Here is a 23,286-nt window from a genome sequence, read left to right as displayed (position 1 = left end):
ATAGGGATTGCATTGAATCTATAGATGGCTTTAGGAAGTATGGACATCTTAACTATGTTAATTCTTCCAATCCAAGAGCACGGAATATCTTTCCATTTCTTTGTGTCCTCTTCAATTTCTTTCAGCAATGTTTTATAGTTTTCGTGTACAGATCTTTCACCTCTTTGGTTAAGTTTATTCCTAGGTATTTTATTCTTTTTGTTGCAATTGTAAATGGGATGGTATTCTTAATTTCTCTTTCTGCTACTTCGTTGTTAGTGTACAGAAATGCAACTGATTTGTGTATGTTGATTTTGTATCCTGCAACTTTACCATAGTCGTTTATTACTTCTAAAAGTTTTCTGGTGGATTCTTTAGGGTTTTCTATATATAAAATCATGTCATCTGCAAATAGTGACAGTTTCACTTCTTCCTTTCCAATTTGGATCCCTTTTATTTCTTTCTCTTGCCTGATTGCTCTGGCTAGGACTTCCAATACTATGTTAAATAGGAGTGGTGACAGTGGGCATCCTTGTCTGGTTCCTGTTCTTAGAGGGATGGCTTTCAGTTTTTCACCATTGAGGATGATATTAGCTGTGGGTTTCTCATATATGGTCTTTATTATGTTGAGGTACTTTCCTTCTATACCCATTTTATTCAGAGTTTTTATCATAAATGGATCCTGTATCTTGTCAAATGCTTTCTCTGCATCTATTGAGATGATCATGTGATTTTTATTCTTCATTTTATTAATGTGGTGTATTACGTTGATTGATTTGCGAATGTTAAACCATCCCTGCATACCTGGAATAAATCCCACTTGATCATGGTGTATATCTCCATTAAGTTCTGATATTAGGATTAGTAACTGCTGTTGGTACTAGTTAGGGAAGACTTGGTACCAAAGATGTAATTTTGGTATCCCCATCCCACAGCTTTGTCTGTGATCTATAGTATATAACTCTGAAAAGTAGTATGCGGGTTTTAATGCTGATTTTTCTTCTCTTCTTAGTCTCTCAAAGCATGGTCATCTGTCTCAGAATCAGAATTTTACACAAGACATTTATAAAATGTGAGCTCCTGGCCTCCACTCCCAATTTCTTGAATACAAATCTCTGAGGATAGAGCTCCCGGGTCTGCATTTATAACAAGTGGCTTTGGAGATTCCAGTGTGCATTCAAGCTTAAGAATCATTGCCCTCGGGTGCGCTGTTAGCAGGAAAAGTACGTTGTGAAAGGTCCCTGGGTGGAAAGCCAGCAGCTAAGTCCAGGACTTTTCCTGTAATGGGCATGTGCTTTCAGAATTGGTTTCCTCTCCCCGATCAACAGAGCATGAGGATTTTAGATTTTAGGGCACAGGGAAGGAGTCATTGTGACTCACCAAGGCAGCATGCATTGCATGCATTGTAATTGCCTTACACCATGAGTAATTCCATTCTTTGAATGAGCTCTTTAAAAAATAAGGATTATTTTCCCAGTTGTTAACTAAAATAAGTCAAATAAAATAAGTTAAATTAAATGCATCTGTAATGCACCTCACACACTAATGATAACCACTGTCAACATACATATATCCTGTTTACGGCAATAATTGGGCTTATATTCCTCAAACGGTTTTACATCCAGCTTTTACATTTAAATTTGCATTTTATGTATTCGAATAAAAATGCATTAAAATTAGAAAACAACAAATTTTAGTCAAAAAGGTTATTTTAATATATGCTTGAAGAATGTTGTATCGATACTGATTTTAGCCTTTTACCCTAAATACTATGTCAAAATCATTATCAAATGGAAAAAAGTAATCCCTTAGTGAGCTGTTACTAAAATAACTATTTTAGTAGCTGAATCTTCCCAGAGTGATGACCTATTTCTAATCATTTTCCCTGCTCCTTTCTCTCTCTCTATCTGCCTTTCTCATTTTTCTCTCTCACATTAAGCACCACGTAAAATATTTTTTATTATTACCACTTAAAATTTATATTTTAGTATAGAGAAGTTTATCTGATGATGATAAAACAGAGGTATGTATGCTCTAAGTATTTTTTAAATACTACTAGTTACGGAATATTTATACCCAATAAGGCTACCCATTGAAGGATAGCTAAAATTCCAGTTGCCTCTGCTATATCAAAAACTTTTTTAAAAAACATAATTTTTCCTAACATAAGCAGCTTTTTTTTTTCCCAGGCATATTTTCAAATATTGGTCCATGGGGGAAAATTAATCATATAGGGAATTCTCGGTCATGTTAATATTTACCATCTGGCTATTTTTGTCAGCCACTATTCTAAGTGACTTACACACACAATATCGTTTAATTCTCACAAACATCCTATGAAGAAGGTATCAATACCCCCACTTTACAGAAACTGCAGCCGAGGTGCCCTCAGCCCATAAGCTTCAGGGCAAGGATTTACACCCAGAGTTGTCTGGATTAAAATGCCCGCTCTTTCCCGCTCTATGAAGCTGAAAGGTTAAGAGCCGTGGCTCTCCCTGGGGCCCAGGTGCTGGAAACCCTTCATGGGGCTGTTCTGCCCAACCCTTTGGAATGCAGCCTCCCTTGAGCAAGCACTTGTTTAGCATGGTTTCAACAGTGGCCTGTCTGTCTAAGGTAGTCAGCAAATATTAAAATAGTCCTAATCATAAAATAGCACTCAACCATGCAGCCTCCTTACTGAGGGGGAGGCGAATGGCTCACTTTCCCTGGAGGGCCTGAGAAAGATCAGCTTACAGGCGTCAGCATGGGGTGTGACCCTTCTTCCTTCTCTCGGTCTTGGCAATAACACGTGCCTCTGATGACCATCATCTCACATTAGCCCACAGTTTGGGCAGAAAATGCTAACAGGGCCCCTTTTCTCCCCCACCCAAAACATGCTCAGTCGTTTCACTGACCTGGCTTCTGATTGGAAGCTGGTTGCTTCGAATAATGACCTCCAGGACCCCTCTGTGGGTTACAGCTTGTTGGTATACTTTTACCACAACTTAAGACGCCTGCAGTGAGCTGTGAGGAAAAGGAAAAGACCAAGATTTTCACATCCCCAGGTACCAGAAGCTCAGAAGACGGACAGTGGGCCAAGGGCTGGCAGCTCCCAGGGGTCCCTGCCAGACAGGATGCTAGCTAAAATTAGGGATCTTCTTCAGTACGTCGCCTGCTTCTTTGCCTTTTTCTCTACTGGGTTCTTGGTTGTGGCCACCTGGACAGACTGTTGGATGGTGAATGCTGACGACTCCCTGGAGGTAAGAAGTCAGCCCCATTGCCTCAGTACGTTTACTAGGACGAATGATGGAAGTGATAGCCAACCTGGACAGATTTGCTCCTTACTTACTACTTACTGAATCTTTACATTATTAGCTCATTTAATCCTCACAGCTAGTCTATGAGGTAGGTATTGTTGTTATCCCATTTTACAGATGAGGTAACTGCATAATCCCTCTTTTTTCAGAAGGGTAAATTCACACAAGGGTAATTATGCAATCTCTGCCCCTGAGCCTTCCAGACCTCTTCCACTGCTACAGACCAAACTGAATAAAGTTCCAGTAACATCTTTATACACATCAAATATAAATTTGCTAATCTTGATGACAGCATTAAGAGTAATGTGATAGTGTTTCTTAAGGAATAATATTAATCTAAGAAATTGAGTAATCAAACTCAAGGCATGTAAAACCTACTCAATTAGTACGCAATAGAAAAATGTTATTTTAAGGAGTTCCTAAGTAGGAGAAAACATTCCAAGGGAAAATAAATCATTCCAGTGTGTCCCAAAGTACAGGGGGAAAATATGGATTTAAGAAACCCTCTCTCAGAAATGAGTTGCTCTTGGGAACCAACTGTTATGCAAGAGAAGACTGAGTGGTTTACATTTGAGGATTTTATTTTTCTCACTAGAGAAGCTCGGAAAGAAGTAATTTTGAAGTTTAAAAGCATTTCCTGTGGCTATAAGAATCTGAGAGAGGTATAACTGAGTAAAAATCAAATCTTTGAAATCAACTACTATTCATTAGAAAGGTTTTGGAAAGTGTAGGTAAAAAAAAAAACAATATATCAGGAACTCAAATGAAGAGTATATAGCAACCCAATATGCTCTCTTATGTATATCCTGAAGGGAACAATTTGCTCTAACAAATGCTATAACTTCACCTCTATAAAGTTTAGGAAATGTATCCGAGAGCGAGTTTATATATTTTTTGTCCTAATTTTATTTAGTAGACTCTCAAGTTTGAGTTAGAAATGGAGAGTAATAATCTTTCTATTTTGCTGTGTATTGTTTTTGCCGTTTATTTTTTCTTGCTTTTAATTTTCCTCTCACTTCTACATGGCAGTTCAAAACCAACGGAGTTATAAATACTTCTTTAGTGCTAGAAAATTATATTTCTGAAAATTGTGATAGAATTGAAATACTGTCTGCTGTACCTGAGTCCGGTCATGTGTTTTATCTGGCCATGCATATAAGCGGTGAATGAAAAAAAAAAAATGGTCTTTGAACAGGGCTCAGAGAAAAGTGCAGATAAAAATGTCTGCTGCCATTAATTTGCTGGAATTTGAACTGCCAGTAGCAGGTGATTAACACAAAAATATGTTGGACTTGGTCACACTTAAAATTATGTTTTTAAAAACATGCAAAATCTCATCTAAAAGCATTGTCAAAATATTTTCTAAAACAATTTGAAAGTCTTTCTGCTTAAGCTATTGGAATTGCTAACTTCGCTTGACGAGAAAGGGAGGTTTAGAAAGGGTCAAACCTTGCTGAGAGAGATTGGGAGTCCTGGCATTTAAATTGCTTTCATTTCCGTACATCCAACCAAATTGCCATCTGCTCTGTGCAAGAACGCTTCTAGTTAAAATGAATGGAATGAGCAGTCCAGGTTATTCACCTCGAATAAATCCTTGCTAACCTTGGACAAGAGTTAGTACTTGCTTATTTCCCATACTTGAGACGTATTGCTATAAATATTCCCCAAGAAGCCTCCACATTAAGAGAAGAATCCTGTAACAAATGAGGCCCCCTCCTCTCCAACAATCTCTTTACGTGTCAATATTTTTAAAGGTACAGGGACCGCTAATAATAATCGCACCTTCAATTGGCCAGCATACAAAGTCATACTATTATCCATAAATTTCAAGGTTCTGATGTTCACTGGCTCAATTATACTGCTCTCCCTCCTTGCTTCCTTCCTCATGTGTATATCATCTTTGGTCCATATTAACAGCACACTTTAAGCAATTATGGGACAAAAATTGACACAACAAAGGTGCTTTTAAAAAAAGCATACTCATGGAAAATTTTTAAAAAGGAGTATTACGAATTTTTAGCTTTGTTAATCTTTTAAGGTGATATAGGCATCAGAGTTGGAAAATGGATTCTGTAGTTCAATTTGACACAACAAACATGAAATGTATGTCATATAAAAGGTATCGTGCTAATCCTGCTAGAGGAGGCAAAGATAAAGCTAGAGTGGGTCCTGCCTTCCAGGAGTGTGCATTTAGTGAGGAAAAAAGATACACGTGAAGCTGTAATGAAAGGCAGAGGCCAATTCATATTCGAGAAAGAAACGAAGAAGATAGAACGATTATTTCCCATCAGGGCCATTGAAGCAGGCCTCAGGGAGGAAAAGGTGTTTGAGCAAAACCAGGAAAACATGCAAAGGATTTCAGAAAGTGGAAATGGCAGCAGCAAGCTTCCAGACGAAGGGACATGCAGCAGAGCAGAATGAGGAAAAGCTCAGGATTTTAGAGGATTAAGGTAAGTAACAGGCAACATGAGACAGAAAGAGCTCAAATATTCTTTTGTCTTACACAGAATATTCAAAATACTACAAGATATTATTTTGCCTTACTTATACCTGCTCTGAAGGGGGAAGTTCTTTGTGTTAAGTAAAAACGTTAGGAAAAAAGAAATAGCCCCCAGAATTGCAGTGTGCACAGCCCCAAATCAGGGACCTGCCACCGTCCTGCTCCTGTCATTATTGATTCACTTGTGTCTCTGGGAAGACTGATGTGGTGAGACCTTGGGTTTTGAGATTATTCCAGCCTGTGTTCGCATCTTAACTGTCTTCTGTCGAGCAAGTCAGAGCTCGTGTCTTCAGCTCAGTTTCCTCAATGATAAGATGAAGTTGAACTCAGTTGTTTTAAGGTCCTTTTCAGTCTTTACATTCTTTAACACCAGGACTCCTTGACTTTGACTATGTCTGCAATCCCAGGGAGACGGCCAGTCTCTGAAGGACCGATGGTGTCCAGAGCATCCCCAGAAATTTCCACTAGGAATCTAGTGCGAAGATTCTCCATTTTTCTGTAACTTCATCTGCTCTTTCTTCCTCTCTCCCATCCTCCTTCTCGCCTTACTTTTTTCTTCCTCTTTCTCTCCCTCCATCCTCTTTCTTTTTTTATTCTTCTCCTTCCTTCTTTTTCTTTCCCCCATTTTTCCTTCATCTCTTTATCCCTCCCTTTGTCTCTCTCTTTTTTCTTTTCTTTCTATCTTCCTTCATTCCACAAATTCTCTTTGACACCTGCTGTCTACCTGGAACTGTGGTGGGTACAGGGTTATAAAGGAGGATGAGACCTGGATCTTCCTTAGCTTGCTCCCAGTGTATTGGGGGAGACAGACAGGTGAACTGATTGTTACAGTATGATGTGACAAGTGCCATGATAACAAATAACTCCAAGTGGCCAGATCACCCAGTCTTGGGTAATCAGTGAAGGCTACTCAGAAGAAGAAATATCTAAACTAAGACTTGAAGGACAGGTGAGTGAGGCAGGAGAAGTAGAGTATTCCAAGCACAGGATATAGAATGGACAGAGATCCGGGAATGAGAGCACTGTGTGTTAGTGAATTTGGACGTGTTTCAGCATGAGACGAGTTTCCAATGCAGGGAAGAGAATATAGGGGCTGGGTCATCAATGGCTTTGTCTTTATATAAAATATAGATCTTATGCCATAGACAAGGGTGCTTCACTGTAAACAAACACAGAAAGATCAATCATTCTGGCTACTTGTGGGGAGTGGTTAGAAAGGGTAAAATGAAGTATAGGGAGACAAGTTAGGAGAACATAGAACAGAAGGAAAACAATGATGGTCTGAACTAGTGTGGCAGCAAGCGTGAAGAGACATGTGAAGCTATGGGAAACTCTAAAGAACACGAACTGATAGGATTGATAATTGATTGCATGTGGGGAAAGAAGGCTGAGGAGGAGGGAGAAGTCAAGGTTGAAATCCACTTTACTGTTCTTGGGCAACTGGAGAAATGGTGGAGTCACTCGCCTAGAGCTTAAATGGAAGAAAATTAGTTTCTATACAGAAGTCATCAGGGGCCGGCCTGGTGGCGTAGTGGTTAAGTTCGCGCATTCTGCTTCTGTAGCCCTGGGTTCACAGGTTCAGATCCCGGCGTGGACGGACCCACTGCTCATCAAGCCATGCTGTGGTGGCATGCCATATGAAGTAGAGGAAGCTGGGCACAGATGTTAGCCCAGGGCCAATCTTCCTCAGCAAAAAGAGGAGGATTGGCAACGGATGTTAGCTAAGGGCTAATCTTCTTCACAAAAATAAAAAAAAGAAGCCATCAAGCAGTAATGTCCCCGGACCACCCCACTATTTTTTTCTCTCTTAGATTATTACACGGCACCTTGGGGAGTCAAGAACACAACGCTTTATAGTGGAGAAGTTCACAGGTTGGATTTGATGTTAGAGGACCCTGAGATTAAATCCCACCCTGCCAGGCAGTGGCTGTGTGAATTCAGACAGACATTTAAATTGCTGTAAACCACATTTCCTCTTCTGTAAAGGGAGAATAATAATATGCACATCATAAGTGTCTTGTGAGGATTAAACGAGCTGTGTATCTAGTGCATTTACCACAGTACCAGGAAAATACAAATCAGTCAATAAAAGTTAGATGTATTATTGTCTATTTGCAGTTTATTGCTTTGTTTTTGTTCTAGAGGAGAAGATGACATTTTATATAATATTCACTGAAGGGAGAGATGTGAGATTTAAGTTCTATTCGTATTTTTGCTATTGATTCTCTTAGAGGAATTTTGTTTATTTCTCTGAGCTGTGGCTCACTCATTTTTATACTTATGACTGTTTCTTTTTTGTCTAACCAGGGGAATGAGACAGACAATAGAGGCAAAATAGCATAAGTTATCTATTAATTATATTTTTTAAAGAAAATAAGTTATGAATTAATAACATTATTAATATGTTAATTATATCATAAGATAAGCCATTCTTAATTATCCACACTGAAATGGGAAAGTAGTTTCTTCACAAAGTTACTGGTCTCTCAATTGTCAGAAGGAAAAGATGTTTTTACAAGATTATCCCATTTTCAGTGAATCTTCTGTTAATTATTTACTGAGAACCTGCCATACACGAAGTACTGTTATGATCAAAATTTTATTACCTCTAATGAAAGGTTCCCACTTTTGAATTTTTCTTTTATCCCTATAACCAGGTTCTCCCCTGGGATTTCTATTTGCATTAATGATGCTACAATTCTTTCAAATATAAAGCAAATATTAAAATTATTACATTTAGCATGTACTCTAATTATCTATATACTAGTTTTACTTTCCAACTGATTTCAAACTCCGTCAGCAGATGTTAGAAGCTACAAATATTCTCTCATTCATCTCATGGTCTCCTACAGCACCTAGTACTGACTTCCACATAATGGAAACTCATAATCCATTTGTTAACATGAATTGATCAGGCATCTATTAAGATACTTGGCATATTTATTAAAAGAACAAATAAATGAATGAAATATAATGTGAGGTGATCCTTAGAAATCTCACATCAAACTCTAAATGAGAAATATCTCTTAGAGAGACCACGACTTTTTTAGGCAAGATCTTTTATCTTGCCACAATTTAAATTTTTTCAAGATATAGATTTGGTCCTCTCTTTAATAAGACAGGGATAAATATCCAATCCCTCAGATGTATGATAAAGTTGGTGAAGAGTATATTCTGGTCTAGACAATACAGCTATTCTGCTTGGTGCTTCAAAGAGAAAAAGAAATGAAGAAAAGGAGAGAGAAAAAAGGAAATTAATATTTTAGAATCATTCCCTCAACATATATTGTGATCTCTGTCACTGGGCAGTAACCATTGCAACGTTGTGATACCATACTTTCATAAGGAAAACATTCTAAAATGAATAAATGTGTGACAAATAATTGAAACAATAAACGTTAAAATTGAAATATTTAGATAGTTCAGATATGTAAATTAGGTAATATAACCATGAAGGCCACAAAAATTATATTGTACCTACTAAGTTTGTATTATCCCATTCTTGCCATTTATACCTTTAGCCAGTGCTCCACAAATAAGCAGGCAGAGGTAAACCAAATATATTTTAGCAAATAAACTCATAGTACATAAACACAGTGTGCAGTCTATTATGTTCATTTATTTGTTTATTTTTGGTGAGGCAGATTGGCTCTGAGCTAACATCTGTTGCCCATCTACCTCTTTTTGCTTGAGGAAGATTGGCCCTGAGCTAACATCTGTGCCCATCTTCCTCTATTTTATATGTGGGTCGCCACCACAGCATGGCTTGATGAGTGGTGTTGGTTTGCGCCCAGGACACAAACTTGCGAATTCAGGCTGCTGAAGTGGAGTACGCTAAACTTAATCACTACACTGCCAGGCCGGCCCCTATTATGTTTATTTCAATCTTGTTTCCTCATCCTTATAAATGCCTGTCTTAAGTTCTTTTAGACTCTGGGATAGTAAAGAAAAATAAGACAAAATATAAAGATAAAAAGTTCAGAGTCCTAGTACAAAAAACTTTAAATGCATTTTCTGTTAAAATTGAAAATGTTTCAAATTTTAGTGGTAAAACATAGTATCTACTATAATATTATTAAAACTTTTGTATCTTAATAAATATATTTAAGTAAATACTGGAAACAGGTAAGTTGCATCTTCAGTGTTTAAGTATACCAGCACAAGGATGGTCAAGAGATGTGAACCATAAATTCCTATAATATGTGATCACAAGGTGGTTTTTAAAATAATACATCTTCACAACTTATTTCATTTTTTGTTTAGTTTATGCATTATTTTTCCCATATATGTTAAATTTACACAGAAATCCCAATGCATATGTATTTATAACCTACCGTGTATTGACAAAGAAAAATCTTGTTTGATAGTGGTCAACCAACAATAAATATTTACTAAGCCTACTGCATATAATTACCATACATAAATTTTTTTCTCCTTTGTAACTGGAGAAGAAATAAATGCCAATTAATTAAAATATTTTTAAGTTTCTCTAGTTCTCAAAAAGATATATAAAATATGTGGAGGCAAGTCAGACACACCCAAAACTACAGTAAACAAGACAAGGCAGGCAAAGTTGTGTGTTGTTGCTTGTAAGTATTTCCGGAGTAATAAGAAAAGAGAAATTGGCACAGACTGGGATAGAGAAGCCTTAATGGGAAACTGCTAAAGGTTTCAGAATAAGAAATCCCAGGATTAAGGAATTAATGTATGCCACTATAAACTCAACTGGGAAGAGTCATCATCAATATGGTTTCCTAAAGCTTTTTCTGAATGGTATCCTTCTCATCCTTAGTACTGTGAGAAACGCTTTCCAGAGCCAGTTGAGTTGAGAGGTCCAGGCTGACCCAAATCAGCATAAACTCTCTAGTCTAAACAATAGTTCTTTGATTCCTGGATTTAGCTGTTCTAGTATATTCAGTGAAGGCAAAAGCACATACTCAGCATCAATTGTGTGTACAGTGTTTCAGTAATCAGTGTCTACATCAAAGTTCCATGAGAGTTAATGTATATGGATTAGAAAAATTTACAGACATTTTTCCTCAATAAACATCTATTGAATTGTTGTGTGCAGAGAAGGAGAGTCTATGGGCTCCTTGAAGCAAGATGCCAAGCTTGTCTTGGTCATTGCTGTATCCGAGCATTTAGTTAGCCTGTTGACTGACACATGACAGACATTCAATGAATATAGTTTGAAAGGTAACAAACAGACAGACTTGGGAGACAGATACACACAAATGCACATAAAAAAAGATAATGCAATATTGTAAATGGTATAAAATATGGACAAATTACCGTGGGATCTAGGAAGATATTAACTCTACCTGGAGGAGCCTGGGAGAACCTTGTGGAAGAAGGGATATCTTTGAAGTGGGATTTGAATGATAGGTAGAAATTTGACAAATTGAGAGCAAGGGGAGTTATTCTCATTATCATATGCCGGGGGCGGGGGAAGGGAGGGAATCTCAGATGCCTATAGGAACCAGGTAGCTGACATCCACGAGAGAGGCAGGCTGGGTAGAAACAGTAAGGAACCTATGAGCACAAGCCCTACCTAAATGGGAGCAGCCACTCAGCTCATGCTAATTGTTGCTACGTGGGACAGAGAGTCCAGGTGGTCAGACTGACCAAGTTTCCAAGAGAAGCCAGAACTCTGGACTGTTCTGTACTATTGGCAACTAATTAATATTAAGAGATGCTGGCTTCATGTTTGTGACTTGTACTTTTATTGTCACACCTTGGATAAGCTGACTTCTCCCCATTTAAGAGATCATCCCATCCTCACTTCAGGATCAACAAATATTCATTGAAATAATATACAAATTGGTCTAGTATCATTTTCTTTATTATTTACTAATATAGAAATTGCACGTTGAAAGGAGACAGCTTAAAGTGGGAGTCCTCTATTTTGAATGATCCTGTGAGAGAAAAATTATTAGTTAACCTTTTGCATTTTTGCCCTTTAAGAAAGGTTAACCATAATATTTTAAGCATCAGTTTGCTTTTTAAGAACCTCGTCTTAAGACTTTTAAGAACTTAGATTTGCTTGCCTTTTAGAGAGTTCTTAATAAGCCATTGTACAACAGAGGGATAAGTAAGTGAAGACCGTATATTATAGACAAGGAGGCTTTCCTAAATATGACAAATAGCATAAAATCTTTTAACCTTGTCTTTTGTGCACAAAGGCACCTTTAAGGGTGTCTCCAGTAAGTGCTATATTAACACAGAAGTTTAGTTAATTACAGCCACTATTCTCACATACCTTAACTGAGTGTGAATACCAAGCCATCTAATAGTCTGCCCCTGAGCATTAATACCTAATGAAATTGGATTCTTTGTTTCCTCAAATGAGTTCATTGCTTTTCTAAATGCAGTCATTGCAGGTAAATGATCAATAGCCTTGAAAATGAAATGAGACTACTGAATTATTTTGGCAGGAAAGAAATACTTTTCAATGTAAAATAAGTATTCTCACATATATATCTCAGGCCACTTTCTAAGTAACCTGGTGTATAACAAGAAGGACCAGAGTGGGTTCGTTCATTTGTTTTAGTGGCTGAGTTAGACAGCAGGAAATTGTGGATAGTCACTGTCTAACTATAGAGCAGTGACTTCAAATCCACCTAACCTAGCTCAAGTTGGAATAAACTGGATGCCAGTACGTTCCTGTTAATTGAGAGACCGAAGGGCAACAGGCTATGAGAAGGCCTGTTTTCTGTTATGGTAAATAGTTATGGTTCTGTTATGGTGTAATAGTTCACTACAAATCGTCTCTACTGTATTCATTTTCTAGAACAGCCATAACAAATTACCACAAATTTGGTGGCTTAACACAAGAGAAATTTATTCTCTCATAGATCTGGAGGCCAGCAGTTCGAAATCAAGGTGTTTTTAGGGCTGCACTGCCTCTGAAGGCTCTAGGGGAGAATCCATTCCTCACCTCTTCCAGCTTCTGGTGACTGTGGGCATTTCTTGACTCGGGTCCACATCGTTCCAATCTCTGCCTCCCTGGTCACATTGCCTCCTTTTCTTTTGTCTGTCTCTCTCTGTGTGTTTCTTATAGGGACACTTTGTCATTAGATTTAGGGCAGACTCTGGTATTCCGAGATGATCTCCTTATCTCAAGATCCTTAACTTAATTACATATGCAAAGTCCTTTTTTTCCGGTAAGGTCACATTCACAGGTTCTGGGGATTAGGACATGGATATATCTTTTTGGGTGCCATCGTTCAGCCCATTACATCTACCTTTCTCCACTTCCATTATGGTTAGTTAGTAAAATTGAACACAGTCACTACTCAGGTTATTATGATGCTTTAGTACTTTACTAATGTTATTGTTTATCGAGCAAATAATTTATATCGTGTGTGTGTTTGTAATTTTTAATTCTTATAACGACCTAGCATTATCTCCTTTATGCAGATAGGAAAATGAGGCTCATAAAAGGTAAGATCTTGCCCAAGGATGCAACACAGCTAATAAGAGTGTCAATTTACATTTAAAATCTATATTTTTTCAACTATAGCTTAAATTTCATGCATATAGAAATTTATACATTCACATCCTTCTTTAGAAATTGATGTGTTAAATTTCACAAGGTGGATTTTCTTCACTAAATTTTTGATCTCTGTGTTCCTCAGGTTCCTTGGATAATACTCCATAAATTTCAGAACATCGCTTCCAGATTTAACCTTAGGAAGAGAAAGCCAAAGTGAGATTTTGTAGAATAATGGCCATAGGATGAGAAAAAAGTTACGGTTTATTTAACTACACCCAAAAAAGCTACACCCAAAGCTTTCTTTCAATATCCATTTCTAGAGTGCTTAGCCTGACACGGATTGGGAATTTTTGAAAATGGGTGTTGAGTGTAGTGGAAAGCTTAGCATATGCACAGATTGCTGAGCTTCAGATCCATCTCCTCCGTTTATCAATGATGCTTTCCTGGAGTTAGTCACTTAACTTTCCTGTGCCTCATTTTCCTTATTTGTAAAATAGACAATAATAATGATATCTCAGAGGGTCCTTTAAGGAATAACTGCGGTAATAATATGCTTAAACGGTAACTGCTTCATAGTATAGACTCAATATAGAATTATTAATTATTGCCAATTATAAATATTTTACATATGAAGTGATAATAGAAGTACCACATTCAAAATTGTGATACAGTAGCAAGCAGTAGACTTTTATTTGGCACACAACACAGCTTCAAAACAGAACATGGGGTGGAGCGTTTCATCGCGCACATATTCCCTGATGTGATTTTCTTTTACGGATCAAGCTGTTTTATGTTCCTTCCTTTCTTTTCCACGCCAACTGTAAGTTCCCTGCCTTTGCATTTCTCTCCCTGCTCTGCTCTATTATTTATTCATTTTTTAAGGAAAAATTTAAGTCTTCATTTTCCAAGATAATTCTCAGTTAAATCTCACTAAACTATTCCCAGATTTCCAAGGTAATGCGAGTCTGTAATTGAGTCAGAAGAAACAATCATATTAGCTCTGTTCCATATGCATGAGGTCTGTCAAGAATATTTGAAACTATTTTCTCTTGGCATGTTTACAATTCTAAGAAATCTATTGTGGCTCACAGGCAATAAATAAAGTACGGTAAGGCTCAGGGCACTGGTACCTTTTAGCTTTAAGTGGACCCTTAGAATCATCTGCACAGCATTTCTAAGGAAAGTGTTTTACAGCTGTCAGATTGTATGAAATTAATGCTCAGTTTGTTTACATCCATGTCATAACTTAAGTATTTGTAGTCTGTCCATGGAGCAGAGAGGAAAAAGTTGTGGGGTCTTTATATTTCATTTATTGATGTCTTTATATACACCTTTCTTTGACAATTATTTTAAATTTATTAACCTCATATGTAATAACACCTTGCTTCATGGAACCCAGTGTTCAATATGAGGACAGATTGATGTATATTCCTAATAGTCTCAAGATGTCACTATTACCATCTATTGTTATATTGATTTTTTAATTTTTTTTTGATGAGTAAATGTCAGCACGGGAAAGTGAAATGAATTGTCTCTATGTTAAACTATGACTCAATGGAAGCAGCCGTAGGAATTTGCATATATTTAATTCTGATTTTACCCATCTTAGGCATGACTTATCCACCCTCCTCCTACTCCTAAATCAGGAAGTGAATTTATTTCCTGGTTAGGAAAGCCTTTAATTGTTAGTGCTTAAGGGAAAATTCTCTAAAATGCATTGAGTTTGTCGTAAATGAAATTCGGATCACACTTGTAACCACTGTACTTTGCTGTCAAACACACAACAGCCAAGTTCTTTCTTGATCAAGGGGAACTGAAGAGTGTCTGCGTGAGTTGTTTCACACAGTGTCTTCTCCAACACTTAGGTGAGCACAAAATGCCGAGGCCTCTGGTGGGAGTGTGTCACAAATGCTTTTGATGGGATTCGCACCTGCGAAGACTACGATTCCATACTTGCCGAACACTCCTGTACGTATGCCTTAGACACCCTCCCTTGGGTGGATGTCTCCATTGCCAGAGAGGGAATACCAAAGTACACTGAACTCAGGTTTCCATTGTGTATTGTTTTCAACAGTACTATATTAGGGTTTTGTCAAGTCTTAAATGTTTCGATTGGACATTTAGTTTATTTCTGAAATGTGAACTGAAACATTTTTAGCATATTTTATCTTTTCCCATGTATTTATAAATTCCTTTAGGGTAAAAATATTATCTTATTCATCTCCACTATCCCTCAAAGGGGCCTGGCATAGTGTCTTATACACAGTATGCTTATAGTAAACACTTTTTAAATTGAAATGAATTCTTCAGAGTGCTGTAATTTTATGATTGGAATTGACAGGTTGGATGAAAAGCATTTCAGAAATGTCTTTTAGCCATGTCTTAGTTCAAAGAGAAAGTCTATAGTATTTCAGTGGAAGATTTGCTAAGAAAGAGAGAAAGGTGGAAATAGAAAGGTAGAGACAGAGACAGAAAAACAGGGAGGTAGGTAAAGATAGGTAAAGAGAGACACACAGACTATGGGATCAGGAATGAAAAATAAAAATATATGTGACATTATTAGCAGAAATAGTAAAGCCAGATACTTCAACGTCCTTACCTCTGGCTTTATGTTATAATTGGTGTTAGCAAGGCCCATGTTTCTATGAATAAAGAGATTTCATAGATTAAAAAATCTTATTGTTGATGCTTTCAATTCTTCTCCATCCCATTTATTTATTTATTTAGAACATTGAATCATGCCAAGAAATACTGGTGCTGTTATTAAAGCAAATTGCTTTCAGTCTCTTTCAAGGCAAGTGATGGGTGATGGTATAAGATGGCAGCTTCTTTTCTCAAGATAAATGAAAAGTAAACCCTTGGAATGTGACTTTTCCCCTGGGTAGCTATTTCAGTCCAGGGAAAAGCACTTAAAAAGAGCAGTGCACTAAAATATCTCCCTCCACCATGTAGGATTTGAGTGCCTGGAACATTTTTTAACATAATTCATAAGGCCTTTATTTAATTCTTAAAAAAATCTTCTTAATTCTTTCTCTTTTCCCTTCCTTGCACTAACCTAGTTCCATCTACAAAGAAGCATGATATTTGTCAATAGGAATGGAAGTTCATGTGGACTCTAGACTTTTCCAGAAATGCAGTGCTATGGTTAGAGCTGAGTAGAAAAAAGAAAGATGAAATATTTCAAACTTTTGTTATGTACATTTATGCAAGGAGAAAATAAAATTACTCATAAGCCCACTGCACAGAAAAAACTACTGTTTATATTTTAATGTTCCTTTTTTATCTTTGCCTGTACTATCTCATATTTTCCTTTGGATATATTCTTACCCCTTAATTTTAAATAATATCCTAAATATCAATTACTTTTCATTAAAAAATTCTATCACATGCTGAAAGAGAACAGATGAATTATATTCTAAGAAAATAATATGTTTATACCTTCTAAGTTAGGATATTACCTATAACAGAGTAGGATTTTATCTTTAGTCTTTAATATCTTTTATGCAGTCATAATTAGATAACCTTTTTCATTGCCCTATATAACTAGTGTATGAGGACCCAGATAAATTTTTTTTCAGGGCTCCTGTTGATAATTAATTTGAGTCTCCACCAAAGCAGAGTATTTAACATTTTTCTGGCAGCCAAATCTCAGATAATCACCCCCTTCTCCAAAAACTCCTGGCTGGCCAGCATTAGCAACCTGCTTGCAAAGCTGCCTTCTTGGAATTGGGCTAGCCATGAGGTCCCTGGATGACATCATAGGCATGAGTTCTGGAGTTCCACAGAGGGTCTGAATCATGCCATGTGTGAGATCAAGGGTCAGAAAGGGGAAGATCAGGGCCCACAATGATTTCAAGGCAGCCCATCTAGATGGCAATCCTGGCCCCATTGGTCCCAGGTTCCAAAAGTGGGCTTAGAAAATTTCAAAGGAGATGCTCCAAAGTGTGGGACTACTTGGCTTATAGTGCTGAATAGGAGGCCCACTTATATACACCATTTGAGGATCAAGAAGATCTGTTGAAATATAAAAACTAATATTACCTAATGAGTTACATGTTTTTCTCTTTAGTAAATTTTGAGAAAAATGAGCCTTAGATTTGGCCTAAATTTGAAATTTGAGCCTAACTCGTTTGAAATAATACCACATTCTGAGATCTTAAATATTCACCTATTAATAAGATAGAAGCTGATTTTATTCATTGATGTCCTCTCTTAGATGGATCATAAAAATATTTTTTATTTTAAATAAGGAAAATTGGCCACATTTTTACAAACAACTTACTACTAAATAGGCCCTAAAGTTATCTCACCACTGGGAAAAAATTATTTAAAATACAAGGAAATACTCTTGTTTCTCTTCAGATCCCATAAGTCTTTCCCCTTTTAAAATACACGGAAATCGCAAATCACTATGAAAATAAAACATAATTACTGTGCCATCAAAGGAATAGATTTTAATGCTCCACTCCATTAGCCAGCTAAAATAGTAATAGTTCTGACTTCAGGTAATTAACCTTCCATTTGTGACAAAATTTCCCTATTTTCGATTTAGCATAACTGGGACTCACAGTTCAGGAGGCTTTCACAGTTGAAGATGCTTCCATTGCAGAAGACGACTGGTACTAGTCCACTTCTATTTACCTGATCTTCTCTTCCCTGGACTTTCTACCATAGATTCTCATTGGCTTCAGCTTTCAAATATGCTCTGTTGACAATGCCAGGTTGAGGGTTCATATGGAGTATTGGCCAAGAAGGGTCACAACATGAAAAGATGAAAGAGAATATAATCTAGCTTCCAGAAATAGACTTCTACTTAATAACAGAAGCTCCTTCTCCTTCTAAAGATCTGTTGATGGCTCCCACCAGCCTGAATCGACAAGAGACGACTTGCAGTATTTTATCCTGCTTCCCTACGCCAAATTTTGACCAATTATTTTTAATTGTTTTCAGTAAAACTTCAAATGTAGTAATCACTTATTTGTTGAATATGTATTGAGTAACTTCTGCAGAACTGACACTACTTTCAATTCAGCGTTCAGCTATAATTCTTGTGAACAAGACTCACTGCAGAACAGGAGATAAAAAGGGAAACATTTATTTAGTCCCCCACTACGTGCCAGGCATTTTGCTACGAGGCCGACAAGACTACGTAATAATCAGTGCTGAAACAAATAATAATGTCAATGATCTCATAATATTTTTGTATTTCATGAAAAAATAAAGAGTATTCATTTCCAAGTTCATGTGAATTTAAAGTCTGATTCTTTCAGTGGGCATGTGTTAATGTATGTGGTTGTCTGTTTTTTGGTGTACCTCTGTGCATTAACATGTTTCCTTCCTCTGACTATGCTGTAACCACATGCCCTGATCTTCCAGTGAAGCTGGTGGCAACTCGGGCGCTGATGATTATTGCAGATATTCTAGCTGGATTTGGATTTATCATCCTGCTCCTTGGTCTTGACTGTGTGAAATTCCTCCCTGAGGAGTCATATATCAAAGTCCGCATCTGCTTTGTTGCTGGAACCATATTACTAATAGCAGGTACTGGTCTGAACTAGTGATGGGGGTAGACATACTCATCTAAGGTCTTGAGATGAAGAAGTGTGCTGTTCTGAAGCAGTTCATTTTAGGATCACATGTGATTTTCTTTTCTAGGTTGAAGGAATAAAGAGCACATCCAGCAGCCCTACTTTCCTTAGCTTTGGAGTCAGATAATTAATCTTTCATTAATATCTCAGATCACGGTTTATCAAAGTCCTCACATTATTTTTTTAACCGTTAAAAAGTTATATAATGCTTTAAATTTTAGAAATAATTTCTTTTGTGGTTATTCCTAAAGTTAAATCCTAGGGTGAGCCCCAAGTCACTTGGTCCTTACCTACTTGCACCCACCCCCACCAATTCTTTTGAGCAATGAACTAAATTGTGCCAAGTCCTATGTTAGACTTTTCTCATATGCCAACCCATTTGATGATAAATGCAACAATAAACAGATCATATTATTGTCTGCACTAAAAAAGCAGAGGAATAAATGGAGTTCTGAAGACTGATAGATCAAGCAAGACTAATGAACAATAAGTCAAGAATCACTTTACATGGTGTTTATTAGTGAAACAGCGAAATTGATATTTCACTCACATCTGTCACCAAATTCAAAATTTAGTCTTCCTCATTCACAACATGATGTCTTCTATGGATCTTACTGCAAGTTGGGAGGAAGTACACTGTTGAAGACAGTAACATGGAGGAAGATTGAAAACCAACGGGCACAGCTTCCAGAGAGAAAACCTTGTTCTTTTATGGTAGCAGCAAAAAGTTAGCAAAGCAAATGTAAGTGGGAACCTGACCAGGCAGTGTAGGGTGAATGGACAGGGATTTGGGAACTAAAAATACTTGGAGAAATATATGTGTGATGTGTGACTTTTTAGGGCAGTTACTTAACCTATCAACTTTTCCTGATCTGCAAAATAGGGTGAAGCCCCAGCAATAATATCTACTCTGAATTCCTGTTGTGAAGATCCAGTGTGGACAGAGTAAGCCCACAGCAGAGAGCCTAACCCACCACTCAGTCAAAACTGGGGCCTCCCTGAGTTTTTTACCCATGAATATTGAGTCCAGGCCCTGATGATTCTTAAAATGTATTAAAAAGTCACAAGAATTTAGTAATTTTTTCTTTTTAAGACATTCTTTCCCATATGGACCCTAGTGATAACATAAAGCTTTGTATGTAACAATCTGTTTTATTCAACAAATTTAAACATCATTTAATGCTATCCAATTTTGTTCCAGAATATTTTTTGAGATATCTCTGGATACTCCATTTTTTATAAAACAACAAAACAAACTAAATTTAAAGAAAATCAAGTCGATGAAGAAAATCCCTGCAGGAATGACGGACAAAATGACAAAATTAAATTGCCCGAGATGGCCAAAACCTTGGAACCATCATTTCAAATTAGTGTGATATATATATATATACACATATATATATATTTCATAATCTATTTCTAAGTTTCAAAAAAGGACTTTCTATCCTAAACCTGTAGGTTACAGTATTATAGAAAAGGCGTGGTAATTTATACCCTGTTATCAAAAGGAGATTATACGTTCATGATCTGGCCCTTCTTAAACGTCTTGCATCAAACAATTGGGAGAAGAATGCAATGAAACAGTGACTTAAGTAGATACCACAGAATCCCTAGAAAAGAAATGTGAAAGTTTTTTGGAGGCTACAAATTTCAGAAACACCATTTTTACGTAAGCTTTCGTCCCACAACTTCCTAGCTTTTTTTATTGTATCTAGTCCCTGACATACAATTTATACTGTTAAACCAAGAGGACCCTAGTGGCATCATTTCAAGCCAATCAGTTGTCAGTTACACTAATCTGTGGGGATTGAATTTTATTTAAAAAGAGTAAAATTTCTTAGTCCATTCTTATATGGTGTGGGGGTGTAAGATAGGATTTATTTTAAAATAAAGACAATTTTTACGGTATTTGTTTTTACTCGCACACACTAAAATGAATGACTTAAAAAACGTAGTTTCTATATGGGTGTTGATTATGTAGCTGACATAACTGCAATGGTGAGTCTGGGTGCTTGGGGCAGGCAAGCAATAGAATACTGTTAAAGAAATATTCTTTCAATTAAAAGAAATCAGTATAGAATGAACATATGCTCTGTATTATTATTTTTTTTTTCTGAGGAAGAGCAGCCCTGAGCTAACATCCAAGCTAGTCCTCCTCCTTTTTTTTTTTCCCCAAAGCCCCAGTAGATAGTTGTGTCATAGTTGCACATCCTTATAGTTGCTGCATGTGGGACGCGGCCTCAGCATGGCTGGAAAAGCGGTGCATCGGTGCATGCCCAGGATCGAACCCCGGGCTGCCAGTAGCAGAGCACATGTACTTAACCGCTAAGCCACGGGGCCGGCCCTGCTCTGTATTATTTAGCTTCAATTTTGTGTTTTTTCTATCTTTTTTCTTTTGTTTTTAATATTTTCCTTTATACAACTCTAAAATAGCATTGAAAAGATAGGAAAATTAAAGAAAACCTTGGTGACTATTTTCGGTGTGCACAAACAGATGAGCAATGCACTATTTAATTTTTGTACTTCTCTTTATGTATAAACTGAGATATAATTTGGAAGAAATACAAGATAGAAGGCCAAAGAAAGACACAGGAGAGGTGACCAAAATTCGAGTTGTCCGTGAATCGATAGTATCATTATTATCCCTCTAAATGACGCCATCCATTTTGGGTAAAGGACAGATATCCTTGGATTTAAATTTGAAAAAGGCCTGCATTATTTTTGGCATCTTTCCTTTCTTTCAGGTGTCCCTGGAATCATTGGTTCTGTGTGGTATGCTGTTGATGTTTACGTGGAACGCTCTTCTCTGGTTTTCCACAATATATTTCTTGGCATTCAATATAAATTTGGTTGGTCCTGTTGGCTTGGAATGGCTGGGTCTCTGGGTTGTTTTTTGGCTGGTGCTGTCCTCACATGCTGCTTACACCTCTTCAGAGGTAAGAACAAAATAAAATACCACACTTCTTTCCTCCAGTATCATTCTTCCCAACCCAATGGAAACACATTTCACCAGCCCAAAATAATGTTGCTTACTTGATCCCTACCTACTACCATTAAAACTTTCAGTTGTTCAAGGACAACTGATTTGCAATACTCAAACCTTATTACCAAGTTAGTGGTATATTTGTTGAAAACAAAAACCCCATAGCTACAACTGTGTGAGATATCCAAATATAGAATGATTTTTTTTTAATTTTTATTTATTTATTTTTTCCCCCAAAACCCCAGTAGATAGTTGTATGTCACAGCTGCACATCCTTCTAGTTGCTGCATGTGGGACGTGGCCTCAGCATGGCCAGAGAAGCGGTGCGTCGGTGCGCGCCCATGATCTGAACCCGGGCCGCCAGCAGCGGATCGCGCGCACTTAAACACTAAGCCACGGGGCCGGCCCTAGAATGATTATTTTGATGCATCATAATGTTATATATCTTACTTCACTCAATCTATGGAATTTCTACGTAAACAGAGGAGAAGATTGAGAGTCAAAACAAAAATTTTTTGTTAAAGAATGTAACTTGTTACTATTGGGTTTCTAAAAAGATTACTTAAAAAACAAAGGGAATTCCTTTCTTCATTAGAAAAAAAAAGGAAATTGCTTGGCTGAACTTTAAATTTAAAATTAACTTTCAAGATGAAAGTCTTGGGTTCTCTTCCAAAGTTCTTCTTAGATGATTCCTTCTTAGAATATTTATATTCTTGTCTCTTTTGAGGAAGAATATATAAAATGACATTTATTTTTTATTTTCCGAAGTTTACTGAACCATAGTTATTTTTGTATCTCTACATTTATCTCTTTCAAACAGATGTTGGACCCGAGAGGGACTATCCTTATTCCATGAGGAAGGCCTATTCAACTGCAGCTGTTTCAATGGCCAAGTCATACGTGGCCCCTCGGACAGAGACTGCCAAAATGTATGCTATAGACACAAGGGTGTAACGTGCCACATGTCTGTCTGTGTGTTTGTGTTATTTAACTAATCAATCCATATGCTCAGGTTAATAAAATAGCAGGTCAGTTCAGGAACAGTTACTTAGACTTCATGTTCAACTAAATTAACTGCTCAGCTTAATCAAAAAGTTTGCTTCTCCTAACCTCTCTCCTTTTCTATTATTCTCCTATTCCTCCTCATTCTTTCTATACTCCTCTCTCTCTCGCGCATACACACACACGCACATACACACTTATATTTTAAGATAAGATTGCTATGTTTGTTTGTGATTTCTATATTGCTATTAGAGATTGTGACATGGTGATATTAAAATAAAATGACACCTTAAGAATAGAAAGCAACCTTCAGAAGAAGCGAGAGATTCTAATCTTTGAAGAGATTGACAAGCTCTTAGCTCTTCGCTTGGCTTTGGGTTCACTTTTTGTATTCTCAACTGAGAGAGTTATTTGGTAACTTTGAAGAAGATGATTCTTCCAAA

General features: G+C 37.0%; 1 protein-coding gene across 1 annotated transcript; it reads left to right on the top strand.

Annotated features, from left to right (window-relative positions):
* The first annotated feature begins 2,907 nt into the window (after positions 1-2,907).
* On the top strand, positions 2,908-22,795 carry CLDN16 (claudin 16). The gene is made up of 5 exons (XM_004424575.3): positions 2,908-3,218; positions 15,136-15,238; positions 18,647-18,811; positions 21,603-21,794; positions 22,662-22,795. The coding sequence occupies exons 1-5, from the start codon at positions 3,093-3,095 to the stop codon at positions 22,793-22,795; spliced, it is 720 nt and encodes a 239-aa protein (XP_004424632.2). The 5' UTR covers positions 2,908-3,092.
* The last annotated feature ends 491 nt before the right edge of the window (positions 22,796-23,286 follow it).

This window comes from Ceratotherium simum, chromosome 15, assembly GCF_057802395.1.
Source record: "Ceratotherium simum simum isolate JZ-2026a chromosome 15, ASM5780239v1, whole genome shotgun sequence".
NCBI lineage: Eukaryota > Metazoa > Chordata > Mammalia > Perissodactyla > Rhinocerotidae > Ceratotherium > Ceratotherium simum.
Note: the sequence above shows the minus strand (reverse complement) of the source record. Positions and strands in the feature narration are given on the sequence as shown.